This window comes from Mauremys reevesii, linkage group 3, assembly GCF_016161935.1.
Source record: "Mauremys reevesii isolate NIE-2019 linkage group 3, ASM1616193v1, whole genome shotgun sequence".
Lineage (NCBI taxonomy): Eukaryota > Metazoa > Chordata > Testudines > Geoemydidae > Mauremys > Mauremys reevesii.
Window position 1 is genome coordinate 15,667,844 of NC_052625.1, and position 27,326 is coordinate 15,695,169.

A 27,326-nucleotide genomic window follows, 5' to 3' on the forward strand; every position below is an offset into this window, starting at 1 on the left:
TGCTAAAGGTGTGTCACTGCAGTGATAAACCTGTTCAGACACTGGAGTTAAAAAATAAACACACCCAACTGGTCCCTTCACCACACTGCAACAAGAAACGTGTTATGTGACAGACACATTAGTCATGGCTAGTGTTAGACACACTTTGGCCTAGACACAAAAGATGCAAAGAATGATTAAGCATGGCAAAGGCTAAAAATACAAATGCATTGCTAGTAAAAACCTCCCCATTCTGACCTTTTGTAACAGCAAAAGGGAAAAAAAGCAGATTTTATTTTAACAGCCCTTTTAGTCACTGTGCTATCATGGGGTGATTAGTAAGCTACCTGGACGAAAAGCAGTAAGTACTGCTAGCAAAGCAAGGAAATGGAAATTTACTCAACACAGGATGCAAGCTATCTAGCAAAATACATTAACTTTCAGTTTGTCAGTCAGGGCTGTGGGGCTTTTGGAGGTGTGTGTCATTTTTGATTTGCAAAACAATGGCTAGTTGTCTATAACTGAACAAGTATGTCTTCATAGTCTGCTTATGAACGAAGTACTTGTGAAGCTGGAGAAATAGTGAACTCAGACTAGGAGCTGTGAGCACATCAACTGAATTACAGCATCAGAACCAAACCCCTCTTCTATACTTCTCACAAATTAAAAAAGCACTCAGCTATTTGATGCAATTCCCTGAGCTAAAGGTGTATGAACTGGTAGTTCCCATTGTCAGAGCATTTAGAGACATTACCAGAGTCAGATCCTATAGCCCTCACACCTGAGCGTGTGACCGCATTGGCTCCAATTTGTTTAGTCATGGGCCTGAATCTGAAATGTGCCAAATACCTCCTGCAAGACTGTTGAGCATCCTCAGTTCCCATAGATTTCAGTGGGAGCTGCAGACACTTGGCAGCTCACTGAAAATATTCCGCATCTAGCAGGATTGGTTCCAGTGCAAGTGTGCCCGGAGCCCAGACACGGTAGTCATCAGCTCCAGTCAGAATCACCTTTTACACTTTAAGCTTCATCGGTGCTCGTTCCTGGGTTTAAAGCTCTCCCTAGGAGGGAGAGAGGGGAAAATCTTGCACTTGATTTTAAGCCCCTTGCAATGCTTTTTGTGAAACACAGCTCCTTTCACCCCTTGCCCCATCTGTGGCCAACCACCACCACCAGCGGACTGAGTAGCAAGTGTACTCTGAGTGCTCTAGTGAGGGAGTGTGGCAAGCACAGCTCCACGTGAAGCACAGACCTAGCTCTAGTTACACAGCCTGAGAAAACAGGAAATCTGAAGTACACCTTGGTAGCATGCTCTGGAGGAAGACCAAACAAAGTGTTTTTTAACTCTTAGTAGTTATTTGTGTTATGTGGTAAGGACTGGGCACTGGATTTGTTTGTGTTAAATGGTTTCTTTTTCATTAAGTGAAAGGCACCAACGGCCTGGGATAGACACCTCCCAACTGTTTCCCACACAGGGCCTGATGCTTCCGATGTCTGGGTAATTACACTGAACTCAGGAGATTTACACTGGAGTCAGAGCAGAATCTGGCCTACAACTAACAAGCTGTCCAACTTACCTTTGCTGCTTGAGGAGTGCAGGCAATATGCACAGTGCTAGGTTTCACCCCATTTGCCTTGGGTCTTTTAAATAAAGCAAACCTACTTTTCCTTCTTCCTCGATCTCCATTTGGCAGAGAGCCATTATACCTGTGAAAAAAGCCATTATGTAAGATAAAATATATGAAGAAATAAATAATGGTTTTAAAATTCATTTGGACCGATCGCTAAACAATTATTGTGTTGTAGATCTAAAAACCAAGTTTCACTGTCAACAATCTTTGTGGAAATTAACTAATGTATTATGAAAAAAAGAAGCAGCTGGAAAGGTGCACAGAACTATAAGCCTGAGAACAGATGACTATGGTATACAGACATCTCTCTGGGTGTACAGAATTAAAGCAGCAAAGAGGCCTGTGGCACCTTATAGACTACCAGACGTATTGGAGCATGAGCTTTCGTGGGTGAATACCCACTTCGTCGGATGCAAAGCTCATGCTCCAATACGTCTATTAGTCTATAAGGTGCCACAGGCCTCTTTGCTGCTTTTACAGATCCAGACTAACACTGCTACTCTTCTGATACCAGAATTAAAGGGTGCAGTCGGAAAAACAGATGGAGAAAACCACGCATGCACATTTAGGGCCCAATCCTGCTCACACCAACTTCAAAGGGAGCAGGAGCAGGCCCTAAACTGCTAAATGTGTAAGATTTATGGTTGCAAGTAGCTTTATCTTCAATAATTTGCTTGTATAATAGAAGCAGGCTCTGATGAGAAACATTCACTGCAAAAGGACTATTTTCTCCATAGGTGATCTCAGATAAATAACAAACACCCTTTATCCTCTACTTAGGGCTTACCTAGACTAGGAGAAAAAAAATGTTTTCATAAGGTGTGTTTGTTAACATGTTTTAACACCCTACTGTGGACAGGAGCAGCCCCCACAGATCAGCTCTGTTATAGCACAATTTGCCTAGTCTGCACTAGGATTCTAAAATATGTTAGCTAGTGTGTTTTTAATAAAACCCTGTTTATCCTAGTCTAGACAAGACTTTAAAAAGGAGGATTTCCTTCTGTGTTATCAAAGATCCTGTCTTTCCAGCCACAGACGGGGATCTCTGAAGGGGTCATTAGTATGCTGGGGGTTTAATGCCACATAGCTCGCCTGGCCTGGAAATCAAACCCAGACCTTTCACACAACAGTTCAAAGCCCTAGCAAAGCCGCACACGATTGGCTTATTTTTCATTGCAGAAGCACTGCAGTAATCTAACATTTGACCTCGCTCCTATGCGCTCATTGCTAAACAAGACACTTACCCTAATACAATCAGTTCACCATATTTTACTGGTGTTTTAGATGGATGATTTTCTTGATCAGGAGAAAACATGAGCTTAGTTAGTGACTTCTTCTCAGATTCCAGTTCTCTGATCAAGAGCCTTAGCAGACTTTTTTCATTATTTCCTGTAAAATAATAAAGGTAAAACATATTAGCAAGATGGCAAAGAAATTAGTTACTGTCTGCAAAGCAGCTATACACAATGGCTTAAGTGAACCTGCACATCCAGTATAACCATATACCACGTGTCTATCTTTTGGTCTGCCTGACCTGCTGCAGTAGCGGAATCTTTTCGTATACACTGTTTTCCAATGTTTCAGTTTGTCTTGAATAATTGCTTCTGCCATGTACAGTATATAAAAGAGCGCACACTAATTCCAGTTAGACTGCCTTCAAGTAACTCCTGAAATCACCAAAATACAGCCTATAAAGAGGCTAATTTAAGTGTGGTAATAGGGTCTAATGTTGCCATGGCAGAATGGATCTGCAATAGTTTTCATTTACCTCTCCTGATTATTTAACATAAGTGGTGAGGCACTGCGCTAGATATGCTTGGTGATACTTTGGGGTAGACCCTCAAGAAAGGAGGTTGACTAGTAAGAAGACTAGAATGAAGAATATATTTAAAGAATTTAAAGAACATATTTTCTGATCATTAATTGTCCGTAAGCACATAAGTTTTATCAAATATATTTGAGAGTCAAAATTATTTGCTGAATAATAATTCTTGCGCTGTTGATTGTGAGCAGTTAAGGGCAAGTATTTGACACTACAGTGAGTTTTGATTGGACACAGGTCACCTGGTATTGCTGCTGTCTTCAGACTGGATGAGTTTAATTCTTAGAACCTGACTTCCGGTGTAACTACCAGTGATTAAAATTTCACAACTGTTTTACCATGGATTCTCTAAAATTACCTTAAAATGTGTTTTTGCAAATTTCCCTTCCAGTAAACTTATTCACTAGAGCTACTTCTGGACAGAACACACTGGGGATATGAATGGAGACACAGCGAACAGCCTGTTACTTGCAGAAAATGCCCTGAATTGTGTACTCTCCCACATCTGTTAGTAAGAATCATTTCCAGTAGTACAGGTCTCGGACGTCTAAGGAAATAGACAGGTTAAGTGACTTGCCCCACTGAAAGTGAGTGACAGAAGAAGGATCTGAACTCAAGAGTTCCGCATGCTAAACTCAATCCACTAACCTATGCTAGCTCAACGCAACAACTCACGCACTTGATGTAGGTGTTTGTGCAAGCAACAACCTCTTTTATCTTCCCATCCCAGCAAAACAACTTAGTGTTAATCATTTATTTTATTTATTATTAATTATTTGCCTTACTGTAGCACATAGGATCCCTGGTACTTGCACAGGATTTCACATGTTTAAAAGCTCCTTACAAACCCTAAATCAATCCTCACATTCCTGAGATAGGGAACCGTTATCTGCATTTAACAGATGGGGAAACTCCGGCAGAGTGGATTAAATGACTTGCAGAAAGCCATTCAGCCAGTCATCAGCACAGCTGGGTGTAGAACCCATGTGTTCCAGTTCACAGTCCCATGTTCCAGCCACTAGACCACACTGTCTTTAAGCTGACCCAGGTGAGACCCTAAATCTTTCACTTGAAAAAAATACTAAGGAAAGCAAACATTTTAAATGACAGAATATTTAATCTGAAACACAGGGTGGAAAACTGACCCAAAGTAGAACATACATACATAGTAGCTACAAATCCAGCTAAATTAAAGACTTGTTTGAACACACTCACAGTAGCCATTTAGTGTCTCTTGCAAAACACCATGAACCCTGAATGGGAGTCAGGTGTTCAGCACTTAACAGGAGATGCTCAGCAATGCAGGATTGGGCCCTAACCAAACAAAGCTTTGAGTGCCCTTCACAGTTTACTGGCAAATATTTAGATGCCCTTGATATTAAGACCAATTACCCTAGTCCCACAAGTCACCTGTTGCTATTTGTCATAAGTTATGTTACAGGTAATTGGGATTGAGAAATGTATCCAGTATTTATTTATTTATTTTGGGGGTAGGAGTAAGAAGTCAAATTAAAGTCAGTCCATTTCTCCATATATACAAATAATTGAAAAATATTAAAAGGTAAGGTTATAAATCCATTACTTGATTTTTGCCTGCACACAGCCCAGTAACACGGGGTCATATCTAGTAATATACTGAAAGAGTCAATCCTCCAATTATGGAGACCAAAGAATTTAGGGCAAAAAACATTTCAAATTTAAATGCTTAAGTAATTTGCACCACCAGCAGCTCTCATTAGCTTCAACAGGAGCTACAGGTGCGCAGCACCTTTTGAAAATCAGGGCACTTTTATTTAGGAGCCTAAGCATGGATTTAGGAGCTAACTTTAGGCACGTAGGTTTGAGCCTATTGGCCACAATGCCTTAGGAATTCCTATGCAATGAAGTCAAAACCCAGAAAGAAAACTTGCCTGCTGGTTTGATGATCAAAGTTAGTACAGGCATGTCGGGAGTGTTTGTTATCTCAAAAGATTAAAAGGAAGATTTCTTTTTAAAATAACCTACAACTTTAGGGCTCAGTCCTGAAACCCTTACTCACTGAACAGTACTTACCTAAACATCACATCAACAAGCCAGATCACCAGCCCCCCACACCATCCAGGGTGAACTGAGTCCAGGAATGCAAAAGCCAACACCATGGAGAGACACTGTGCCTACACACCAGCTCTGCTCTCCAGTGGGATTGCTCTCACACCCTGGCAGCACACTTCCACTGGAGACCAACTACCGAGGAATCCTTGGGGCCACATCTTCCCCTATGATGGGGCTCACTAGCAAGATACAGCCTATGCACTCCGAGCTTGTAGGTTTGGGCCTGTATTGGGTGCCTTGAAACACATGGGTTTACGACAACAGCCTGTCACCATCATCTTTGTTAGCCATAACTGCAGTAACAGCATTTCCTGTTTTGCTTTCTCTCGTGTTTCTCTGTGCAAGTACACTGAAGGATTGCTCAATATAAAAATGGATTTACCTCCATGTTGCTCTGGGCAAAAGCATGTTACAAGCAACTATTCGTCGCCTTTAAAAGTCAAAAACGACACCCCTACATTTCTAGTCTTCTCTTTAATGATTAACCCATTTGTAAAATGCAGATAGGAAGAACAGAGGCTGCAGAAGAGATCAAAGTTCAGTCTTCTCTGCATACTGCCACTTTTGCCTTAGCGATAACATTTCATAGTCTGCACTTTGCATTTTTTCTTCTGAAGTGCTCATTGGAAGTCATTAAAATCTTGACAATTGCTCCTCAGTCATTTAACTGCCATGGAATCTGCAGTACTGCCCATTAGTGAAAATTATTAGACTGGTAAATAAAATGGGGTGGTAAATAAGGTTTTAATGGTATTGTGCCTTGCTTACTTGTAAGAGTACTGAGCAGTACACTTAAAGCTGCCTCATGCTGGCAGGACCAGAGGATATGGGAAAAGATCTGAGAGAGAGCAGTTTTGGTTTTGGTGTGAAGAGGTCTGGAATGTTCTCCCCTTGCTATTTTTCAGGTCATAAATTATTTGTTCTGTGGAGTGCTCTGGAAAAATGCAGCTGCTAGCCCCAAGGTCAGCTTCTGACCCTCTGCCTTCCACTAGCTGTAATGGGAATTACACATGCACACTGAGAGGAGAATAAACCTCTTTAAAGAATTACCTAAACAGATGGCCAAGCAACCTCTTTCTGGAGAAGAGCGCTACAGAACAGAGACCAAAGAGACTCCTACCATTGACCAAAATGGTGGACCACGTTTCATGTTAAACACCAGTTCAGCCAGGACAACAGCCTCTTTTGATGCATCACTTCAGACTGCTAAAGAAAGTTCTTTTTTAACTTGGAAGCCACAATACAAAAAGATTTTGTTCACACCTAAATCGAAAAACATGCCCTAGTTCATTTTTGTTAAGCTAAGAGGAATCCAAACCAAACTGACTTTGTGGGTACACAACCATATTAAGATTTTATTCCCCCAGGGAAAATTCAGGAATTACAAATCCAATTATTGTGATCACGGGAACAACTGTTCCTCCACTGCCAGGGGAAGGCAGTAATTTGCATGAATGTTTTTGAACTAAAATCCTCCAGCTTTTTATGCTAAATTCAAGCGTATACGCTTTTGTCAATCGCACATGGAAGGTCTGATTTTCAGAAGTACTGAGCACCAACAACTCCAATCAAAGTCAAGTACCTACAAAGCTCAGGCCCTCAGTGACAAATTCAGAGGTGGCATACATGTTGACATACGTTACACATGGGTAAGTCAGTGTAAGTGGGTGTAACTCATGCTAAGGAAGCCAAGGGGGAGGCCTTCAGCCTCCTCGTGCACCTTCTCACTGCCTGTTAGTTGCATTTCTTGTGACACTATCCCCTTGACATGTAATTACACTCAATTTTTTTAAATGACACCACCATTTATATCAGCTCCGAATATGTCTCTTCCCTGCAACCTTTGCAATGAAACCTGGGCATGCTCTACACTGGAATTTCAGCCATATTGGTTTAAGCCCCTACTGTCCTCTAGCATGATTCACACTAGTGCAAGTCATTTCTACACTGAGGGTTTGCACCAATGGCTGAAAAGTATAGACAAAGCCTTTGTCAGGTTTGTCTTTGTTTTTAGTGTTATAGACAATCATGTTTTCTTAAAATCATCTATGACTTTTTAAAAAGAAATCCTTTACCCTGACCTTTTGTGGACTCCACACCAAGAACTGCAAGAACCTTAATCATGTCTAAAGAAAGTCTTCCAATGAAATTTCTAAGCAGTCTTACTGGAATTTCACAAAAATTGAAAATTACACTCATTATACAGAGTCTTCTAGGGAAGTGGTGGAGGCTTATTTGCATCAATCATTTAGAACTGGACAAAGTGCTTAAGGATTTACTGTAGGAAACCTTCCTGATCTGGCAGGATAGGCTGGATTTATCTAATAAGTCTTTTCTTTCTTGATTTCCTGCATTTCTATGATCGTATAATGTGCCTTTTTAATCTTTCATACGACGACAAGTAAGTCTTTAAGAGTCAAACAAGGTTAATGTAAGAGATACAATTCAGTAGTCTCCTTGAAATCTCACATCTAAAAGATCAATTATCTTGGCACAATGACAGTCAAGATCTTCAGCACAGGCAGCTGAAAACTCAGTAGTTATCAGATCTCCTGCCCCTATTACCTTGTCAGTAATTTTTCCATGTCAGGAAAACTTTCTTCAGTTTTACCATCTAGAACAGTTCAATAAGAAACTGAAAGTGATTTTCTATTTTCTAAGCTTGTAAAGGTTCTTGTGAGGTGATCTAGTCTCTCAAACGCTCAACAACTAATCAGACCGGAAAGAGAACGTTATGAAGCTTTCCTAGCTGAACCCTCTTCTCAAAGTCTCCTAGTGTTTCCTCCTTTGAAAAGAAGGCATCATCAGGACATATGCTATACACAGCTCTCAGGGCAGTGGTTCTCAACCAGGGGTACATGTACCCCTGGAAGCATGCAGAGGATTTCCAGGGGGTACAACAATGATCTAGATATTTGCCTAGTTTTACAACAGGTTACATAAAAGGAACTAGCAAAGTCAGTACAAACTAAAATTTCATACAATGACTTGTTTATGCTGCTCTATATACTATACAGTGAAATACAAGTACAATATTTATATTTCAATTGATTTATTTTACAATTATACGGCGAAAGGAAGCAATTTTTCAGTAATAGTGTGCTGCGACACTTTTGTATTTATGTCTGATTTTGTTAGCAAGACGTTTTAAAGGGAGGTGAGATTGCGGGGTAGGCAAGAGAAAGGGGGTACAGTAGTCTGAAAAAGGTGGAGCTCCACTGTCTTAGGACAGAATCCACTAGGCCAGCCAATCTCCGAGTTGAAGGATTTACGTGAAAGCTAACCATTTATAACGCAGTAGTACCTAAAGGCTGGTTCAACTCCATTGTGTTAGATACCATACAAATGTCAAGCTACTTTTAAATTCTTAGCGTCTTCCTCACCAGCCATGCTGCTTCCTCAGTTGCAGAACTTGGATCTCAAACATAAATACAATTTTTACTCCAAAAACAAAAGCCTTGTTTATTTACATTTTTGCAAGATCGGAAGGGAAGAGGACTTGACAACTCAGAGCACTGGGAACAGGGTACATGTCCTTCACCTCAAGATCATTGCTTCAGATACAGCAAAGGGGCCAAATCGTGCATACTCCTATGCTTGTGAGTAGTTCCATTAAACTCAATGTGATTATTCATATAAGCAAAGTGACTCATGCATAAGTATTAGCTAGGCTCGCAGTGGCTGAAAACCATTATTCTATGGCTGTTTGGTGATTTACATGTAATGAGCTGGTGATCTAAGTCAGCTCTTAAAGGACAGCTGTTACTACCACAAAAGATATCATCACAATGGATACTAATTTGCATCCTTATTGGCAGTCTCAGCAGAGAAACCTAACTACTGAACAGTCATGGTGAATGGAGGATACTTTCACCCTTAGAACTGGTCTCTCCAGAGCAGGGAAGAGCCAGGAGGGTTGGGTAGTTTTCACTGCTGCTGTCCAGGGTGTATGTATATCGTGGAAAGATTTTGTATGTATTTTGTGGACCTCATGCCCCAAAAGCTGTCAAACAGACCAAGTTCAAAACTGGAATATTTTTAAATGTAGTCTAGAAAAGACAAAAAGTTTCCTTTCCTAAGAGTTCTCTCCCCCTCCCCTTCTTTACGTCTTCATCTCAATCATGGAAATGTTTGTCTCTTGCCGTGACAGAGAGAGAGAGTTTCATATGCAATGTTGTTGTAGATGTATTGGTCCCAGGATACTACAGAAACAAGGTAGCTTTTATTAGACTAACACCTCTTGGAGTCAGGGAGGGGGTGGGGGGAAGAGAGGGAGAGAGAACGAACTTCTGTTGGTGTTCAGAAGTTAGTCTGATAAAAATCTTACCTCACCCACTTTGTCCCCATAGATTATTGGTTATACTTAGGCTCAGGGACAGGGGAAGAGGTTATTTCCACACCTCTTCTGTTAATTAGACAATGCATGCCCTTAGAAATACTTCAAACCACATAAGGACCAACACACTTATGGTTTGATACACGTTGTGGGAACAAGCAATATATATGCAAGAAGCAAACACCAATGGAAACCTGCAACATCTTCACTGACTACGTTTCTACTGAGAGCAGAATTTGGCTGTAATGTAAGTAATACAACAAACGCTTTTTCATGCTTTGAAGGGGAGCTGGCTGAAGGCTGCCAAATTTGACGTTTTTATTTGAAAACTCAGATTTGTTGGGGAAAAAGCACAGCCAAGTGTTGAGGTTTTTCTACCAGTTGTACTTTGATGTCCAGTTCTCAGCCACATGATTCTCTCAGTATTTTCTGATCTAATGGGACCATGTATACATTAGTCTTGCCTGTGACTGCTATTCTAAGTCTATAGATCCTGCCTGGGATTTTTTGGTTTATTCTGACACCAGAGGGAGAACTGATTGGTACAGAGCACCTTGAGGAGTAAATTAATGAAGTCTACTGAACTACTAACTCAAAACTCAGCTTTCTGACATGCAAATTAAACTGGCAGCATCTTAATGGTTAACGTGCGGGGAAAAAATGGTGAGTTCAATGAGCCCAAGCAGAGATTCATTAAATACTCTGCTGTGAGCTAAAAATACTAGAATAAAAGTCTCTTTGTAGTAAATTACCATCATTTTCTAAACACAGAGCTAGCATTATGGGCTGTTAGCAACTGTAGTTCATGCCAGACTAGGCTTTTCTAAAATACTGCGATTAAAAAACCACCACACACAATATATTCATTGACAGAGGTTTCTTTAAAAAAATATATATGCTGATTCAGAAGCAAAAGCAGAATATTTTAACTGATGTCACTCAGCATTGCAATATTTTCCTCTTCACGTTCTACCTACAAGCTCTAAATCTTTATTTCTACCCACTAAAAAGATGAAACAAAGCGCCACAGACCTTGCAATTGACAAGCACCATAAATTCTGTGCAATGTTAATTCTGTATCTGGAAACCATGCAGCCCTTACATATTCCATTCTTCTCATTCATTTACAACAGGACAACAGGCCAGTCAATCAGTTTGGGTATCCTGGTTCATTTACAAGCAGCAAACCCAGTTAAATTGAAACTGAACTGGTGAATTATACACTTCCCAGTCTGATTCTGTTCTGTCACAATGGTGACAATTACATGGAAATTAACGGAGTTTCAGTAGTATAAAATAAATGAGACCGCAATCTTGCTCAAGTTAATATTTTACTTTTTAGTAAACAAAATTACTCAGTCCCAAAATACAAAGGGTCTTCTAATACAGAGGGAATTCCATGTTCAGTGATGTGGTTGCATGACTAGAAAAACCCCATAATCAGGCCCCAATTTTGCAAACAAAACAAACACTTACACACATGCTTAACTTTAAATTCATGGACAGTCCCATTGACTTTAACAAGACTACTCGTGTGCACAAAGTTTGTAGGATCGGGACTCCACATTTCCGCGGTAATTCTTATGAAGGAGTCCAATATAGTGTTTGCCCTCATGTCCTCATCCCTAATCACAGAAGCAGCAGTCCTGTTTTCTGGATTTAAAAATGACTGGCTATTACTCTCCTGCCCATGTACCTGGATTAAGATTCCAAGTGAGTTTTTTTCCCTATGCTACCATGGGCCTTTTTTCAGCAGAAAGACATTTTTTAATGTGAAATCTAGGAGGAAGAGAGGCAGAGAAAGTAGTAAGCAGGCCTAGTGAGATGAAAAATTTAATTCCCTGCAGACTACCTGCCTTCCTGATAGACTGATGGGCTTTTTCTGTCAATTTGCTGGATCCAATGAGTGGGTTGGAGAGGAGGGGAGGGTGTGTGTAGTATAACTTCCTATTATACACACACGAAAGGACTGGATCATGCGACTGAGATTGTCAGCATATATTTATTGTAGAAGGCACAACGCCATCTATGATACCATGCATTCATTTAAAAAAAATGAATTCCAGTTTTTGACAGACTTATCTTTTCATCTGATGCTTTGCTTCATGAGGATGACAGTTTGTTTTATATCACAAACCTGATCATGAAAGTTAATAATGTTACTCCTGATCTACACTGGTGTAAGTGACAGAAGAATCAGGCCCCTAAACTACAAAGCTCCTTGAGGCAGCAATGTCTGTAAAGCACAAAGCCCATCGGGGATGGTATAAAGGGGATTGTATTGGGTAGTTAGGGAGTACCATTGGAGATTGTATTGGGTAATTACGGAGTAAAGATGGGGGTGTTAAGTGTGAAGTGACATCACTGGTAGCATGATTTTACTGTTCTAAAGGAAGAATATTTCATTCTTCTCTCTATGGAAATGTTGATTTTCTTTTTAATACCTAACATAGCTCCAAAGTTTGGTGTACACCTTTTAAAGTCATTGATAGTCTTTTTCCTTCAAATAGTTAATCCCCTTTCTCAAAGTCTGTGCTACATATTCCCTTCCCCTTGAGGCACTAAAAAAGCTTAACTATCCATTGTACACACAGGAGAGATTTCAGTTTTAGTTTCAAACATTTTAATATTAGTAACCTTAAAAAAAAAAACCACAAGGCCAAACTTAGGCAGCATGTAGTCCTTCCTACACAGGCCACCAAACATAACATATATTAGCAAGACCTGTCAGTTTCTGTGCCCTGAAACTCTTTACTACAATCCCATTTATTAGAGTAGCAAATCTAAAATATCTTCGGTAAAACAGATTTATTAGTCGATTGTTAGCCTTGAAACTATGGTACAAAAGGTCAAATCACAAACAAAGGCTCCAAACCTCCAAACTCAAAGACAAGTAGCTTTACACATAAGAGTAAACTTATTGTCTTGGTTTTGATCAGAACATCTGACTTCTCCAGTTTAAACGTTAATTTCCATAGAGTTGACAAATCTGTACCGTAGTCCCACAATTTGTTCCATTTGTATAAATGCCAATCAGTGTCTTTGGGTACATCTACACTGCACTAAGACCCATGGCCTGAGTTAGAGGACTTGGACTCGCGGGGCTCGGGCTGCAGGGTTAAAAATTGCTGTGTAGGTATTAGGGCTCTGAGACCCTTCCCCGTTGGGGCTGCAGGCTGTTTTATTGCAGTTCAGATATTCCCTTTGAGGCCTTAGGAACCACAGCATAAAGAACAAAACATCTTTGTCTGATGAACAAGACAAACATTTTAGCAGATGTGAATTACAAACTAACTAGTTTTAAAAAATTCTGCACCTTGCTTATGAGATGTACAAGTATCATTTCTCTTCAAAAGATGGTTAAGCACACTGGGTCAGATTCTGCTCACAATCATATCAGCACTACTCTGCATTTACGCTGAGATCAGAACCTGATCAACTATGTGAACGCTACACTCAGGAGGAAAAAAAGTTACATAATAGTCCCTGCAATAATTAAAAAAATCCAGCATATTTTTCTGTTATGAAAAGTAACAGCTGATCCTCCTCTGAGGAAACCATGATGTCCTCCCACAGATAAGTGATGTAATTCAGAGACACTGTGTGGGAAGCTGAGAACATTATCTTTTAGCACACGATGGCTATTTTAAAGCTGCAACTTTGATATTGCCATCTAACCTCATTAATTAGGAAAAGTCTTAGCCACTCGCAAGGTGGTATATTCACATGCAATTTACCCCTCCTTTCCCATGCCCATTAAATAAGACCATGTCTACTCCACCACTTTTGTTGGTACACCTCTACCCCGCTATAACGTGACCCGATATAACACGGGTTCGCGTATAGCGCGGTAGCAGCAGGACTCCAGCAGCGCTTTAAAGGGTCCGGGGCTCCAGCTGCTGCAGGGAGCCCCGGGCCCTTTAAATCACCACTGGAGCCCTGCCACCGCTACCCCGGGGCTGCAGCAGTGGAGCTCGGGCGGCACTTTAAAGGGTCCAGGGCTACTGTGGGGAGCCCAAGGCCCTTTAAATCATCGTTGCAACCCCGCTGCCGCTACCCCAGGGCTGTGGCAGCGGGGCTCCACCAGCGATTTAAAAGGCCTGGGGTTCCCTGCAGCGGCTGGAGCCCAGAGCTCTTTAAATCACCGCCAGAGCCCTGCTGCCCCTACCCCGATATAATGGGGTTTCAGCTATAATACGGTAGGGATTTTTGGCTCCCCACAACTGTGTTATAGCAGGGTAGAGGTGTATAACTTTTTTCACACCGAGTGACACACAAAGCCCCCTGAGCAACACAAGTTACACTGACAGAAGCGCCGGTGTGGACAAGTGCTATGTCAGTGGGAGAGCTGTGCCGCTGTAAGGTTGCTAGTGTAGACACGGCCTAAGTCTCAAGATAAAATAATGACAAACCACACAACCTTTGCACAAAGCCCACAAGTTGGCTATGGAGCTTTTTCTGCAACCAAATACTGCAAACCTTATTCAGTCGGACTACTCACAAGAGTAAAAATTACTCACGAATGACTTGTGAAGGTAAAGAGCATGGGATCAGGTTCTTAACTTGCAGCTTTCTGCATCAGTCCTTGGTTGCACTTGTAATGTAATCTAGTTCATACAATTTCAAAAAAATAGGAAGCTCTCTCCTTTGCACCAGTTACCCAACAGACTTAATTTAACTTGTGAAAGTGAGACAAATATATGATCCCATATGAATGTTTTAAATAAAAACGTATCGGGTGGCATGCTTATAAAGATATTAACATATCCTTACCCTAGGCAGAAAGCTAGCAGCTAAAAAGTAGAGTTTTTCCATTTGCACAAACTGACAGTTAGGGACTGGTTGTCCAAGAGGTAGAGACCAGGAAGAGCTCCATACTATGCAGGATAATGCCTTTTATAGCCACCTTTGAGTCTTCTGCGTTGAGGCAAGAGAAAAGCACCCAAGAAAGTAAAGTATATCACCTGAAAAAAATCTTCAGTTTGTGTGTCATTGACAGAAGCCTCTTCTAGTACACAAGCGTTTTGGCCATGTTTATTAAAACACTTGCCAAAAATATAGATGTATACATTTTTATTTTTTAAGGACCATTTATCAAAGTATTTTCATATTGCAGGGAGATTCCAGTGTTTTTGTGACTGAGCACATTGGGGGGAAGGGGTATCTACCATATAATGCACCTTTAGCTAAAATAGATAGAGAAAGACAGATCCTGCCCCACTACAAAACCACCTCTGAAAGCTTGTTGTGCAGATTTGGACCAGAAAGCTTTGATTTTTGACAAGCTTTCTGACAATTAACATGGCAACATATAAGATTGTTTAGACAACAGATGTTCTAATAGCAATAGGACATATTCAGAGCACCTTTAATATGAATTTAAACTGTTGGTTAGATCAATGCACAGGATAAAGAAGCTCAATATTCAGAATTTGGTAAGAGACTGCAGTTTGTAGACATTTGATTAGACACACTGACTGCTTCAATCACATCTCATTCCTAAGTTGTAGATCAAGATGCCCCAAAATCATCTTAAGCTATTTTCAAAACACAAGACACACAGTGTATAACCTCCACTTTGAAAGCCACTCATTTTGGGTGGGAGAGGAGCCTGCCTACAAACACCACACTGCCTATTATCTCAGATTTCCTCACATCAATTAGAACAAAAAACGTTATATAAAATACTTTGAATTATTCTCCAGCTACTCACAGAAGGAAACTCACTTATTTGTTAATCTTGTTTAAAAAAAAAAATCAACACATGCCTATTAAGTCCAACAAGACAGAGAAACAGGATATTGAAACAAAAGGCACTACTACATCCAGGCACTTACCAGTACCTCTTTATTCTTCCTGTATTTCCACACGGCATACAAGGGGAGCAAGGGGGTGAAAAAAGCCAGTCTTTTTAAAATAAAGATGAAATCCACAGAGTTCAAGAGTATCCTTCAAACCGCAGCAACTCGTAGGCTCTGACTGCCTCTGCTGTGTGTTCGGTTACTTAAGCACTTGGTAATGCCTGCCGACTGAAACGGGGGCTGGCTCAGAGCTACGCAATCTAGGGAAACACTCCACTGCCAACACACCATTGGCTGAAATCAGAGCTCACATCTCACTTACCCCTCTACAAGTTAATTTGTGGCCCCAAAAGGAAGAAAAGGAAGTAGAAGGTGTAGAATAGATTTTAAACACAAGCCTGATCCCTAGCAATTCTTCGGTATTGGCGCCTCAGAGACTGTTCTATTTCTTCTCAGTCTTACATAACTGTATCGATACAGCCTTCAGTGTGGGTTTTGTTTTTTATACTAGTACTTATTAACCAAATTAGCTTTCCTCACTTCCCACATCTAAAACAATTCCCTAATACAGTACCTACTAAGATAGCAACAATGCATACTCTGAGCTCAGGGTACATCTACACCAGAATCATGGCAGCTGTACCACTGTAGTTTAGATGCTACAGCTACGGAAGGAGTTAGACAAAAGATTTCTTCTGTCGACCTAGCTACCGCCTATCTAGTGGTGTCTACTCTGGGCTTTGGCCGTCTTAATTACATCACACAGGGCCTGAAACTTTCCATAGCCCTCAGCAATGTAGTTAAGTTGACCTAATTTTGCAGTGTAGACCAGCCTGTAGGCATTGACAATCCTGTTTTAAACTAGATACATTTGGACCTTTACCTGCTCTAAACACACCTATAGATGCCACTTGTGTCTATCCACTTTCAGACATCAGACACTGCCAGCCAGCTGCTTCTTACGGGCTCACTCCCACAGTATGTCAGGCCAGGTTCTGATCTCATCTCTTAGGGTTTGTCTACACCACGCAGATTTTAGCGACAAGGCTCTGTCAGCCTTGTCGCTAAAAAAGTCAGCATGTGTAAACGCTCTTTGTCGGCACTTTTGCCAACAAAATACTTCCAGCCGGGTGAGCGTTGTTAGCTTATTCGGCAGGAGAGTGCTCCTGACTACAAAGCCGCATTCACATAGCCATTTGCAGCACTAGTTGGAGCCAAGCATAGTGCAATTCTGTTGTGCAACTCCACTCCCCACAGATAATACCAGCCCTCACTATTCACACTCCTGTCCTGTTTACATTCTGAACCTTTCCCTGAGCAGAGATGCTGCTAATTGGGCCAGAATCTGTGAATGGTTTGCAATGTGGACAATGGAGAATCTCCCCACAAGATCTCTCTGCCATTTCTGTGGAGTGGATCTTAACTACAGAGACAGGGTCTTACCTGGACACTGAATAGTTCTCCCAGATATACACCCTTGCTGTTCTGACTCCATTGCTTTGCCACCTGGCTCAGGTTGAATTTTTATTTTTTTAAATTTGCTTTTGTGATTTGTGTGACCAATTCAGAATAGGAGCTTTCATTTTATGAGTAGCAAGTTTCTAGCCATCATGGTCGTAAGAAAATCTTGAATATCTGAACCAAGGGCAAACCAATACAGTTATCTCCCCTCGTGTGCAGACAGCAGGAAAACAATAGTTCCAAGAGGTATGAACTCTACTTATCCCACCATTAATCTCATTGAGATATTAACTCTAAAACCCAATGATAAACTATTTCACTGCTGAGCATGTTAGCAGATGGATGGACAAGGAGTGGAACAAAGCCCAGGGGGCAGGAATTGGGAGTTGCTGCAGATAAGGAAATAGAGAAGGAAGGGGGGTGGGGGAGATGTTACAGGAATGAGAATGGAGAAGGAAATGAAAGAAAGGGCAGAATTTGCACTGGCCCTGAAGGAGAACACGTTCACATTGAGTGATACTGAGTGCGAAAATAAGGTACAGAAATAACCATAAATGACTCAAGTTTAGGATGTGATTTTCTACAGCTCCGTGCACTTACCCTGTATGCACTGAAGCCAATGGCAAAACTCCCATTGAAGCCAATGATTGTAGTCTTGCAGAGTTAGGCCAACACTTAGGGTATGGCTACACTTGAGATTTGCAGCGCTGGTGGAGGCTTTCCAGCGCTGCAATTAGTAAGTGTCCACACCTGCAGGGCACATCCCTGGCTGGGTCTGCATGGGGAATAAGCATTGCAGCGCTGGTGATCCAGCGCTGCTCATCAAGTGTGGACACGCACCAGCGCTGTTATTGGCCTCCAGGGTATTAGCAAATATCCCAGAATGCTTTTAACTAAATTACTCTCTTTGTTTTGTTATGCAGCCTCTCTTTGTTTTGTTGTGAGCTCGGAGCTCCGGCTAGTTGCTACCGGAGCTGCTTATCTAAAAAACCAACACAGCTCCTGTTTGCTGTGATCAACCAAATGAGATAACCCCTTTGAATGAGGCAGGCAGGGAGTGAGTGTTTGCTTGACAGAGAAGATGCAGGCAGTTTGCAATTAAGAGTTAAGACTAAGGGGTCGGAAACATTTTCTGATTTTGCAAGGCAGGAAGCTAACACACAGTGTTGGCTCCAAAAATCTACTCTCTCTCCCCACGCTCCCTGTCACACTACACCCCACCCCACTCCCCTCTTTTGAAAAGCACGTTGCTGCCACTTGAACGCTGGGATAGCTGCCCATAATGCATCACTCCCAACAGTGCTGCAAATGCTGCAAATGTGGCCACACACCAGCGCTGGTAGCTGTGAGTGTGGCCACACACCAGCGTTGTTCCTACACAGCTGGATGACCAGCGCTGCAAACTACCAGCGCTGCAACTCGTAAGTGTAGCCATACCCTTAGTCAGAACTTCTTGAAGTCCCACCTTTAATTGCTACATAAAGTCCTGCTCCACCCTTGCTCTTTGTGCACTCCTCCCAGTGACACCAGTGGAGATGCTTCTATAGATCAAAGCTAGTGTTTCATCCTAAGTTATACCCCACCCCCAGATCATAGCTAAAAATGGAGTATGGCCCTCTCCACTGAACGTGTTTGATACTTCTGTCTTAGAAACATCCATGGCTGTTTGGGCACCCTCAAAGAGCTCAGATGGTCTGACTGCTTATGGAGTAGGCACCCTGGAGATTCTCCTTACCAAAAAACTACAGTGAGAGAGAAAGTGTATTTCCAGTAGGAGCCAGCTATCCCACCACTCAGTTCATACATTAGTATCTAAAGTGGGAGACTATCAGTTCACTACATGAAACACTCACCAACCACATACCCTCCTCCAATACACTCTCCTTTTGTGAGATGGCTACAAACATACATCTCCCCCCAGTATGTAAACCAAAGAACCGTTCTCCTCAATCCCCCCTTCGGCAACAGGCAACATTTCTCCATTAACCTTCTACATATAATCCAAACCACCACCCACCCTTTCTGTACAAACTATTGGCATACTTACTCATTCACCCCTCACATGCAAGTGAAGGACCCATTTATACATATAAACTCCCGATATATACCATGATCTTGACTGCCACGGAGTGCCCAGTTCTCTACAGAAGGTAAATATGTTTCTATTGCTACTAGCTATCCATATGTAGGTTACATCCTATATAACTGGGTCACAGTGTGGAGAGGTCTGAATGCAGAGCTAAAACTGTTGTTCACATTTCTTTGAATATTTGCATATTTAATAGTCTACCATTCATATATTTTTAAGGCTGTTCTAACACTGTGTGCATGTACACACACAGAAGTATGTCTTAAGCAATGCCTCCAGAGAGCAATAAAAATGGACTTCTTAACAGAGGTGGCCTTCTGATAAAGTATTTGTCTCTCGAGGCAGGACATTACCTAACAAGGACGGTCTCTAGTACAGCATCCACTGTGTCTATATAATGCACAATTATTTAACTAGTGAAGACTAAACTGCATATTGAAGTTACCACGTTAACAGACCACCATTCCATGGCAACCCATTGACTCCAACAGATTACAAAACAGCACTGTACCTATATTTTAAATGTTTCCCTCAATTATTTATCTTCTCCCTTTCTATTAAGGGTTAAAGAACTATTGTGCCTCTGATTCTGTAATCTCATCTGTCCTTTACCTCTATTGCCTTATGGGCAACAGAATTATATGTACCAGATGAATAGAAAAATGACACTAATTCCCACCCTTCTAATCTGTTTTGGATAAGAAGTTTGCTACCTATAGGAATTTATAGACCACTGCATTCTAGAGCATGTGGCAACCACTTGTTCACCTATACACAACGTCTAGCCATATCCAAACATAAGAAAAAAAATACTAAACAATTACCAAACAGTAGCAAGAAAATCTTAACAGAGGATTCTAACCCTAAATTATATTATACACTCAGGACAAAAATCCAGTCTTGTTTTCAGATGCAAATTGAGATTCAGTAATGTAGAGTTGGGTCCCACTCCCCTAATGCTTTAGTGCAGCCAAGCTTAAACAATTCAAATTTTTTAATATTTTCAAACTTTTCTGCAGTAACAGCCACTTAGAATGAAAAATGAGCACAACAAATACTGCTTGCATAGGGTGCAAATCTTCTAGCATCAAACAGCTATGGGAATGGAATCCAGTTCTGAAAACTAAATACGAAATTTTCTTGTTTAAACCAGTTACATACAACTTTTTATGCACTTTTACAACTGAATTTAGGGTTTCAAGTGGGAATTGACAATCCATGTTTTTCTTATACTGTGAACTTTTACTCGGGGATGCCAAGTGAAGTGACCAGCTACTCAAATGAGACACAGCGCTCCAATTATGCCAGGCCATATCCCAGCTAGGGTCTCATGCATCCAACAATGATTCCCTGCGCAATTCATCCTCCGGGCCATCAGCGGTGCAGTGATGTTTGCCAAGTAGACATCTGATTCTCTTGCTGCTCCCCCTGTTCACTTGCAGCCAGAACCCAAGAGGCAGCAACCAAGTGAGGAGACAGCACTGGCCCCACTCAGGATCCCCCTTCACCCATATACAGATCAGACACCAGTCCTCCATCTCCAATTACAGTCAATGCTAGAAAAAAAAATGCATGGTTACCTTCCACATGCAATTCAAGCCACCAAACCACTAAGGCACAAATCTAGACTTATCCCAGAAGTGTATGGGACAGCTGATAAAAACACCCAACATTCCATGACCAGATACTCCAGGTTCCCCACCGACCATCCATGGAGCCCGGGTCCCTGTGTTTGTGTAGTTGGTGGGAAGGCCTCTCCAGATGCTTTCCTGTTTTCAAAGGTTTGTTTACCCATTACTGTCTGAAGAGTACTCATTTCATTTACAGTGGAATAATGCAATCATCAAAAGTGAGTATTTTTTAATCCAACAAAATTACATGTTTTTTCTTTTTTAAATAATCATGTTCTCAAAATCCACTAATCTCATTGCTGTCTTCATGGATGTGTGGGTGGGGAGAGCAAGTCAGAAAATGCTTACTATAGAATGTTAAGATGGAGGGACATTTTAGGCAACAGTACACTATGATGTTCAGGTCCACTGTATTAGAGCACTCTTTTCCTAATGAGCCCCAAATTCTGCTCCCATTACCAATGTAAATAGAAAGCATTACACTGCATAAATCCAAAATGAGAACAGAATTTGGCCCTTAGCATTTTCAAACAGTCATTTAACATCAGGATTTTTCTCTTTGAAAATAATGAAGTCCCTACTCAGTCCACTGAACTTACTGGGAGTTTCCCCTTAGTGAAGATTCCAAGATTTGACCTAGACGCCAGTAAATTTTAAGAATTCAAGAGCTTGAATTCAGTCCTTTTCATGAGAATAGCTGATCATGTTGCAAATGTAGTCCCAGTGAAGAACCTAACGCAAACAGGTTTGTCCAAATGCTTCCTCCACCTCACCTTGGCCCTCAGAATAAAAAAAAGTGTTGCAGTGATCAAATAAATACCTTTTTCAAACATCTGATACATGACACTTCACACCACCATAGGTTATAAATTATGTTACCCATAGAAAGTTTTCAGGTGTGGCACTAGTGAATAGTTAAACTTGGAAGGATTTGATTTTTAATTGGTAAATATTGGTCAGCATCAATTTCACCCCACACACAAACTGCAAAAATATTTCCATCTATAATAATAATAAATATACACAAATAGAAAAATATGGCTTGAGAACAGAGCTTGATTTAAGGATATTTACTTAGTATAGTTTGACATGTGATGTTGACATTTTGTATTAACAGTTATAAAGCTTTAACCTTTTTTATCTTAGTGTCTACTGTCTTGAAATAATTGTAGTCTGACACCCCACACCACCATAATTTTGCACAACTGTGAAAGTTTACATAGATAAAAATAGAAAAAAATGCTTAAAAATATAAATTCATATCATCCATCAAAATTATAAAAATTAAAAATCAAATTCTTATCTACCTAAGGATAGTTCACACTAGGCTATTGGTCCACTGAGACATGATTTAAGTCACAAGGTGGCTAAATTTGACAGCCCTGATGAATATCCACTTGTATCACAAAAAGTGAGGCCAAGGCATATTACAGATTAGGACTGCAGTTTATCAGCAGAGATGCGTGATGAAGTTTGTGGAGCACTTGTCAACACTACATCAGGCCCAGTGATGTTAAAATATTGGTAGCACAAGGGATTGCTGCCACTATTTCCCTCTTTGCTGGTGATAGAGCTCAGTGTCCTAGGGAGACTTTTGCTGGGGGTAGGGGGTTGCCAATGACTGGGAAATCTATACATTCCCCTCACCAAGGACCAGGCAACACCACTAGGCAAACATTAAGGTGCTTTGACGGACATGATTACACTATGCTTCTGAAAATTGCACTAAGTATAAATTGATAGAACAGCAGGGTTTCCAAGTTGTATACCTGGAAAGGCTGGGGAGTAGATCTTGTAGGGTAGTTTGGGGGAGGTTTCTCCTCCTAGGAATTAATTCACTTTTTTTTTTTATATAAAAAGTCAGCCATTTATTGCAATCTGATCCACTCCAAGGACAAGAAACAGGCTCTTGAGGAATAAATTTTGATAAACCACCTCTGTCAGGGATAATTTAGCATCATTGCTGGTTGAATGATATGTAAATTGAAATGAAAACATTTCTAAATACTAACAGCTGTTCACTCTGAACACATTTGCATCTTTATTCACTATTCACAAACATTTGTGCAAAACTGTTCACAAAATGTCTACTCTTATGAAAACTAATATTCACTCATAAAAACATAAGAACTGCCATACTAGCTCAGACCAATAAACCATCTAGCCCGGTATCTTGTCTTCTACAGTGGCAAATGCTAGGTGCTTGAGAGGGAATGAATAGAACAGGACAATTATCGAGTGATCCATCCCATCATCCACTCCCAGCTTCTGCCACTCAGAACTATGGACAACCAGACCATGGGGCTGCATCTCAGACCAACTTCGCTAGTAGCCATTGATGAACCTATCCTCCATAAACATATCTAACAATTATTTGTAAGTTACACTTTCACAATAAAAAGAGATTGCACTACAAGACTTGTATGAGGTGAACTGAAAAATACAATTTCTTTTATCATTTTTACGGAGCAAATATTTGTAATTGAAAATATAAAGTGAACACTGTACACTTTGTATTCTGTGTTGTAACTGAAATCAATAAATTTCAAAATGTAGAAAAACCACAAATATTTAATACACTTCAACTGATATTCTATTGTTTAACAGTGCAATTAATTAGGATTAATGTTTTAGTTAACGTGAATTAATTGTGATTAATCAAAAGCCCTGAATAAGTTTGGGTGGTTTTTTTTTTTAAAATGAGTGCAGTACAGCACATTTAAATTATGGCATGGGAAAAAAAATAGGAGTAAAAACCATTCATACTGAGACCTAGTCTACACACAGTGTTTGCACTGGTAAAAACAAATTTGGTTAAAATGATTTTTTTCTTAAATGGTATAATTATAGTGGTATAACTATATTGTTGATGTAGTTATCCTGATACAAGCGTCCCTTATACTGGTGTAGTTTATTCCCCTTCTGTACGGGGAATAAACGTTACAGATAAACACATATTCCGCTTTACCTACACCAGGAACCTTGTGGGTAGACAAAGCCTTCGTTGCAAGCAATTTGACTATAATGGCAGGCATTTTCAGGTTTGCAAATCCTTCCACCTCTCCTCCTCACAAAAATGGTTTGGGGGGCGGGGGAGGTTTTGTTCCAAGTACAGTAACTAAATTAGAGCATGATATATATTGCCCTGTACTTTGTTGAACAAAGCGGCAACAACTAGAGCAATTTCCAGACATACCACTAACTCAGAAAACTCACTCTGGTTTAAAAACGGTGGCTCTCAAAGCTGTGGTCTATGGAACAATAGTGGCCCACTGAGCTGCTTCTGCTACAATGGAAAATGAACAGTCAGGTCCTCAAACAGGGTGCTTCCTGATACTTGGAGCCCAGTCCAGGATTCCTGTTTTCCCACAAAAGCTTTTAAAAATCAAAACAAACCCACAGCACCTCTCTGCATGCTATCTGGTGCTCCTGGCTTCGTTGCTTTTCTTCTGTGTACATTTCAATGTAAAGAAGACACAAACTGCAGAGGTAGAAAATAAACAAGAGCAGAACTAAACTGTTGAGTGATCCAGAGAGATTAGAGCAGTGGGGACTGCAGAGGTTACCAGGGGAACTGCAGTACTGTAAACACAGTCACATTAAAACAAGTTTATCTTCCTTCTGTCTGGCCTTCAGACCATGTAAACATTACTTTTTGTTCATAAACAGGTTTTATAGTGGCCACAAGAAAGGTGTGGGGATCAGTATAGGATTGGGTAGGGAGATACTCCACAAAGGACCTATGTTTAGGTAGTGATCCACAGCATGGAAAAAGTTGTAGAACAGTTGTCAGCTCGGGTATGAAATAAATCATTAATCATGTTTCATTTAATGCCCAGAATGAGATTTAGTGCTAGTAGTAACTCTTGAGGCCAAATTTGGTCTTAGTTACACCGGTGCAAATTGGACTAACTAGATTGAAGTTAATGGCATTCCATGGTTGTAAATCTGAACTAAATGGGATCAGAATGAAGGCTTTTTTTTAAAATTTAAACAGAATTGCCAAACCCAAGGCTTCAAACAAAACACACAAACAACCCCTCCCCCATAAATCTGGCCCCGAACCACCATGTGATTGTCTTAAATCAGGACCAGAATCCAAAAGAGAAACTGCTGAACTTCAGTTCATTTGCAAATTTGACACCATCAGCTCAGGATTAAACAAAGACTGTGAATGGCTTGCCAACTACAAAAGCAGTTTCTCCTCCCTAAGTGTTCACACCTCAGCTGCTAGAATAGGGCCTCATCCTCCCTGATTGAACTAACCTTGTTATCTCTAGACTGATTCTTGCCTTCACATTTATACCTGCCTCTGGAAATTTCCACCACATGCATCTGATGAAGTGGGTATTTACCTACGAAAGCTTATGTTCCAATACTTCTGTTAGTCTATAAAGTGCCACAGGACTCTTTGCCGCTCTTAAATCATAGTCATTGGATTATTTCATATCCAGCTTTAGTACCTGAAAGGTAGCGTATAAACATTCTACCCGAGATGCACAAAGGCTGAGTTCCAAAACTAGTTCCCATTGACATAACAAATCCACTTCCTCAAGAGGTGGTAGCTATGTCAGCCACCGACATAGCACTGTCCACACTGATGCTTAGGTCGGTGTAATTCATGTTGCTCAGGGGGTGGCTTAGTCACACCCTTGAGGTTATACTAAAGTAAGTGGTTGTGTAGACCTGGCCACAGACTGACCCTTACCAAAATTAAGCAAATGCAGCTACAGATAGACGAATATAAAGACGCAACAAAAGTTTAAAATTAAAGTCCCCATTCATGCCACAGCTGATAGAAATCAAGGATCACAAATAAGGCCTCTTTGGGAACTAGATGTAATGTGCAATCGTTTTACTACCAGTAAAGCACAGAATAATTTAAAACAGCTAATATGTTGCCAAGATCGCATCCTTCCATAGAACCCCAGCCTTTTGGAATAGTTATTTGTAATCATGTTTCCAAAGATGTGAATGTAGCTCTGGCACACACTGAAAATGTTCCATAAAATGTTTATTCACACCCTATAAAAGTTAACTTAGACAGAAATGCTGCAGTGAAATTTCCCTTTTTCTGGGGCTCTTTAATGGATTTGGCATACTTTATTTAACTGAATAATATAAATAAAGCCATTGTTAAAAAGCAAACTACATCTCACTATTGCTGGACTAGCCATGGAACCAGCTGGAGAAGGAGCATTTCTTGGTGGAGTAATGTAGTGGAGTGCTGAGGGTTTTTTGGACTTACTGTTATGAAAACCAGACCTGAGGGGTTTGTAGACCATGTGATCAGCCGGTGATGGGTCTACGTTTGTAGGGATACTGTCCAATAAATTCTCAAGTAAAATCATATTGGACTAGGGAGAGTGTGTTACAGGTCAAGTTCTTGCAACCTCACTGAGCCAAATTGGTATAATTCTGAAGTTAATTTCAATGAATTCAATAGAATTAAGTGATTAAGGCTTGGTCTACACTGGGGGGTGGGAGTGGAAATCGATCTAAGATACGCAACTTCAGCTACGAGAATAGCGTAGCTGAAGTCGATGTAGCTTAGTTCAACTTAAAATCACATACTTTGCATCCTCACGGTGTGGGATTGATGGCCGACGCTCCCCCATCGACTTTGCTTCCGCCTCTCGCCGAGCTGGAGTTCAGCAGTCAACGGGAGAGCGATCAGGGATCCATTTATTGCATCCTCACGGTGTGGGATTGATGGCCGACGCTCCCCCATCGACTTTGCTTCCGCCTCTCGCCGAGCTGGAGTTCAGCAGTCAACGGGAGAGCGATCAGGGATCCATTTATTGCATCCTCACGGTGTGGGATTGATGGCCGACGCTCCCCCATCGACTTTGCTTCCGCCTCTCGCCGAGCTGGAGTTCAGCAGTCAACGGGAGAGCGATCAGGGATCCATTTATTGCATCTACACGATCCGGCGGGTAGTGTAGACGTACCTTAAGTGAGATCACTATCTGGCCACTTGACTTCAGGGAGGTTGCACTGGGACAGATTTGGGCAATACATATAATTTAACTAACCACTGTGGTTTAGGATAAGGTAGACACTTTAGAAATAATTACAGTGCAACCACAGAGGATTCTCTGATGTCAGTTCCCACTATTTTATTTTGTTCACATCTTGTTCAAAAAGACTTAGAAACCAGAGGGCTATGTATTTTGCAACAACATTTCAAGACGTAAGGTTCACAGACAGTTGTACAACATATGTCAATTAAGGGGCAATTTAAGACTAAAAGTTAAAAAAAATACAAATTTAAAAACAATCCATACTATGTGTTACATACTTGCACTCCTCCTCCCGCCCCAAGGCTAATAGGGAAAAACTCCAACATCGATAAAGATTATTATTAGAGCTGATGGTTTTCAGAATTCATCTGAATCACTCCTATGGGTCCTATCAGCTCTAGTCCACTGATATTTAAAAGAAACCACTATCAACAAAAACATGTTTCCAAAATTGTGTCCCAA

At 40.8% G+C, this 27,326-nt stretch overlaps 1 protein-coding gene across 1 annotated transcript in view; it reads right to left on the reverse strand.

Moving 5' to 3' along the window:
• The window catches only part of PELI1 (pellino E3 ubiquitin protein ligase 1), a 55,526-nt gene that overhangs the window by 9,318 nt on the left and 18,882 nt on the right, over nucleotides 1-27,326 (reverse strand). The window contains exons 2-3 of the mRNA XM_039532616.1: nucleotides 2,855-2,999; nucleotides 1,557-1,686 (exon numbers count right to left, since the gene is read on the reverse strand). Of these exons, the coding sequence (XP_039388550.1) occupies nucleotides 1,557-1,686; nucleotides 2,855-2,925 (201 nt within the window). The 5' untranslated portion in view covers nucleotides 2,926-2,999. The remainder of the gene's footprint in view (nucleotides 1-1,556; nucleotides 1,687-2,854; nucleotides 3,000-27,326) is intronic.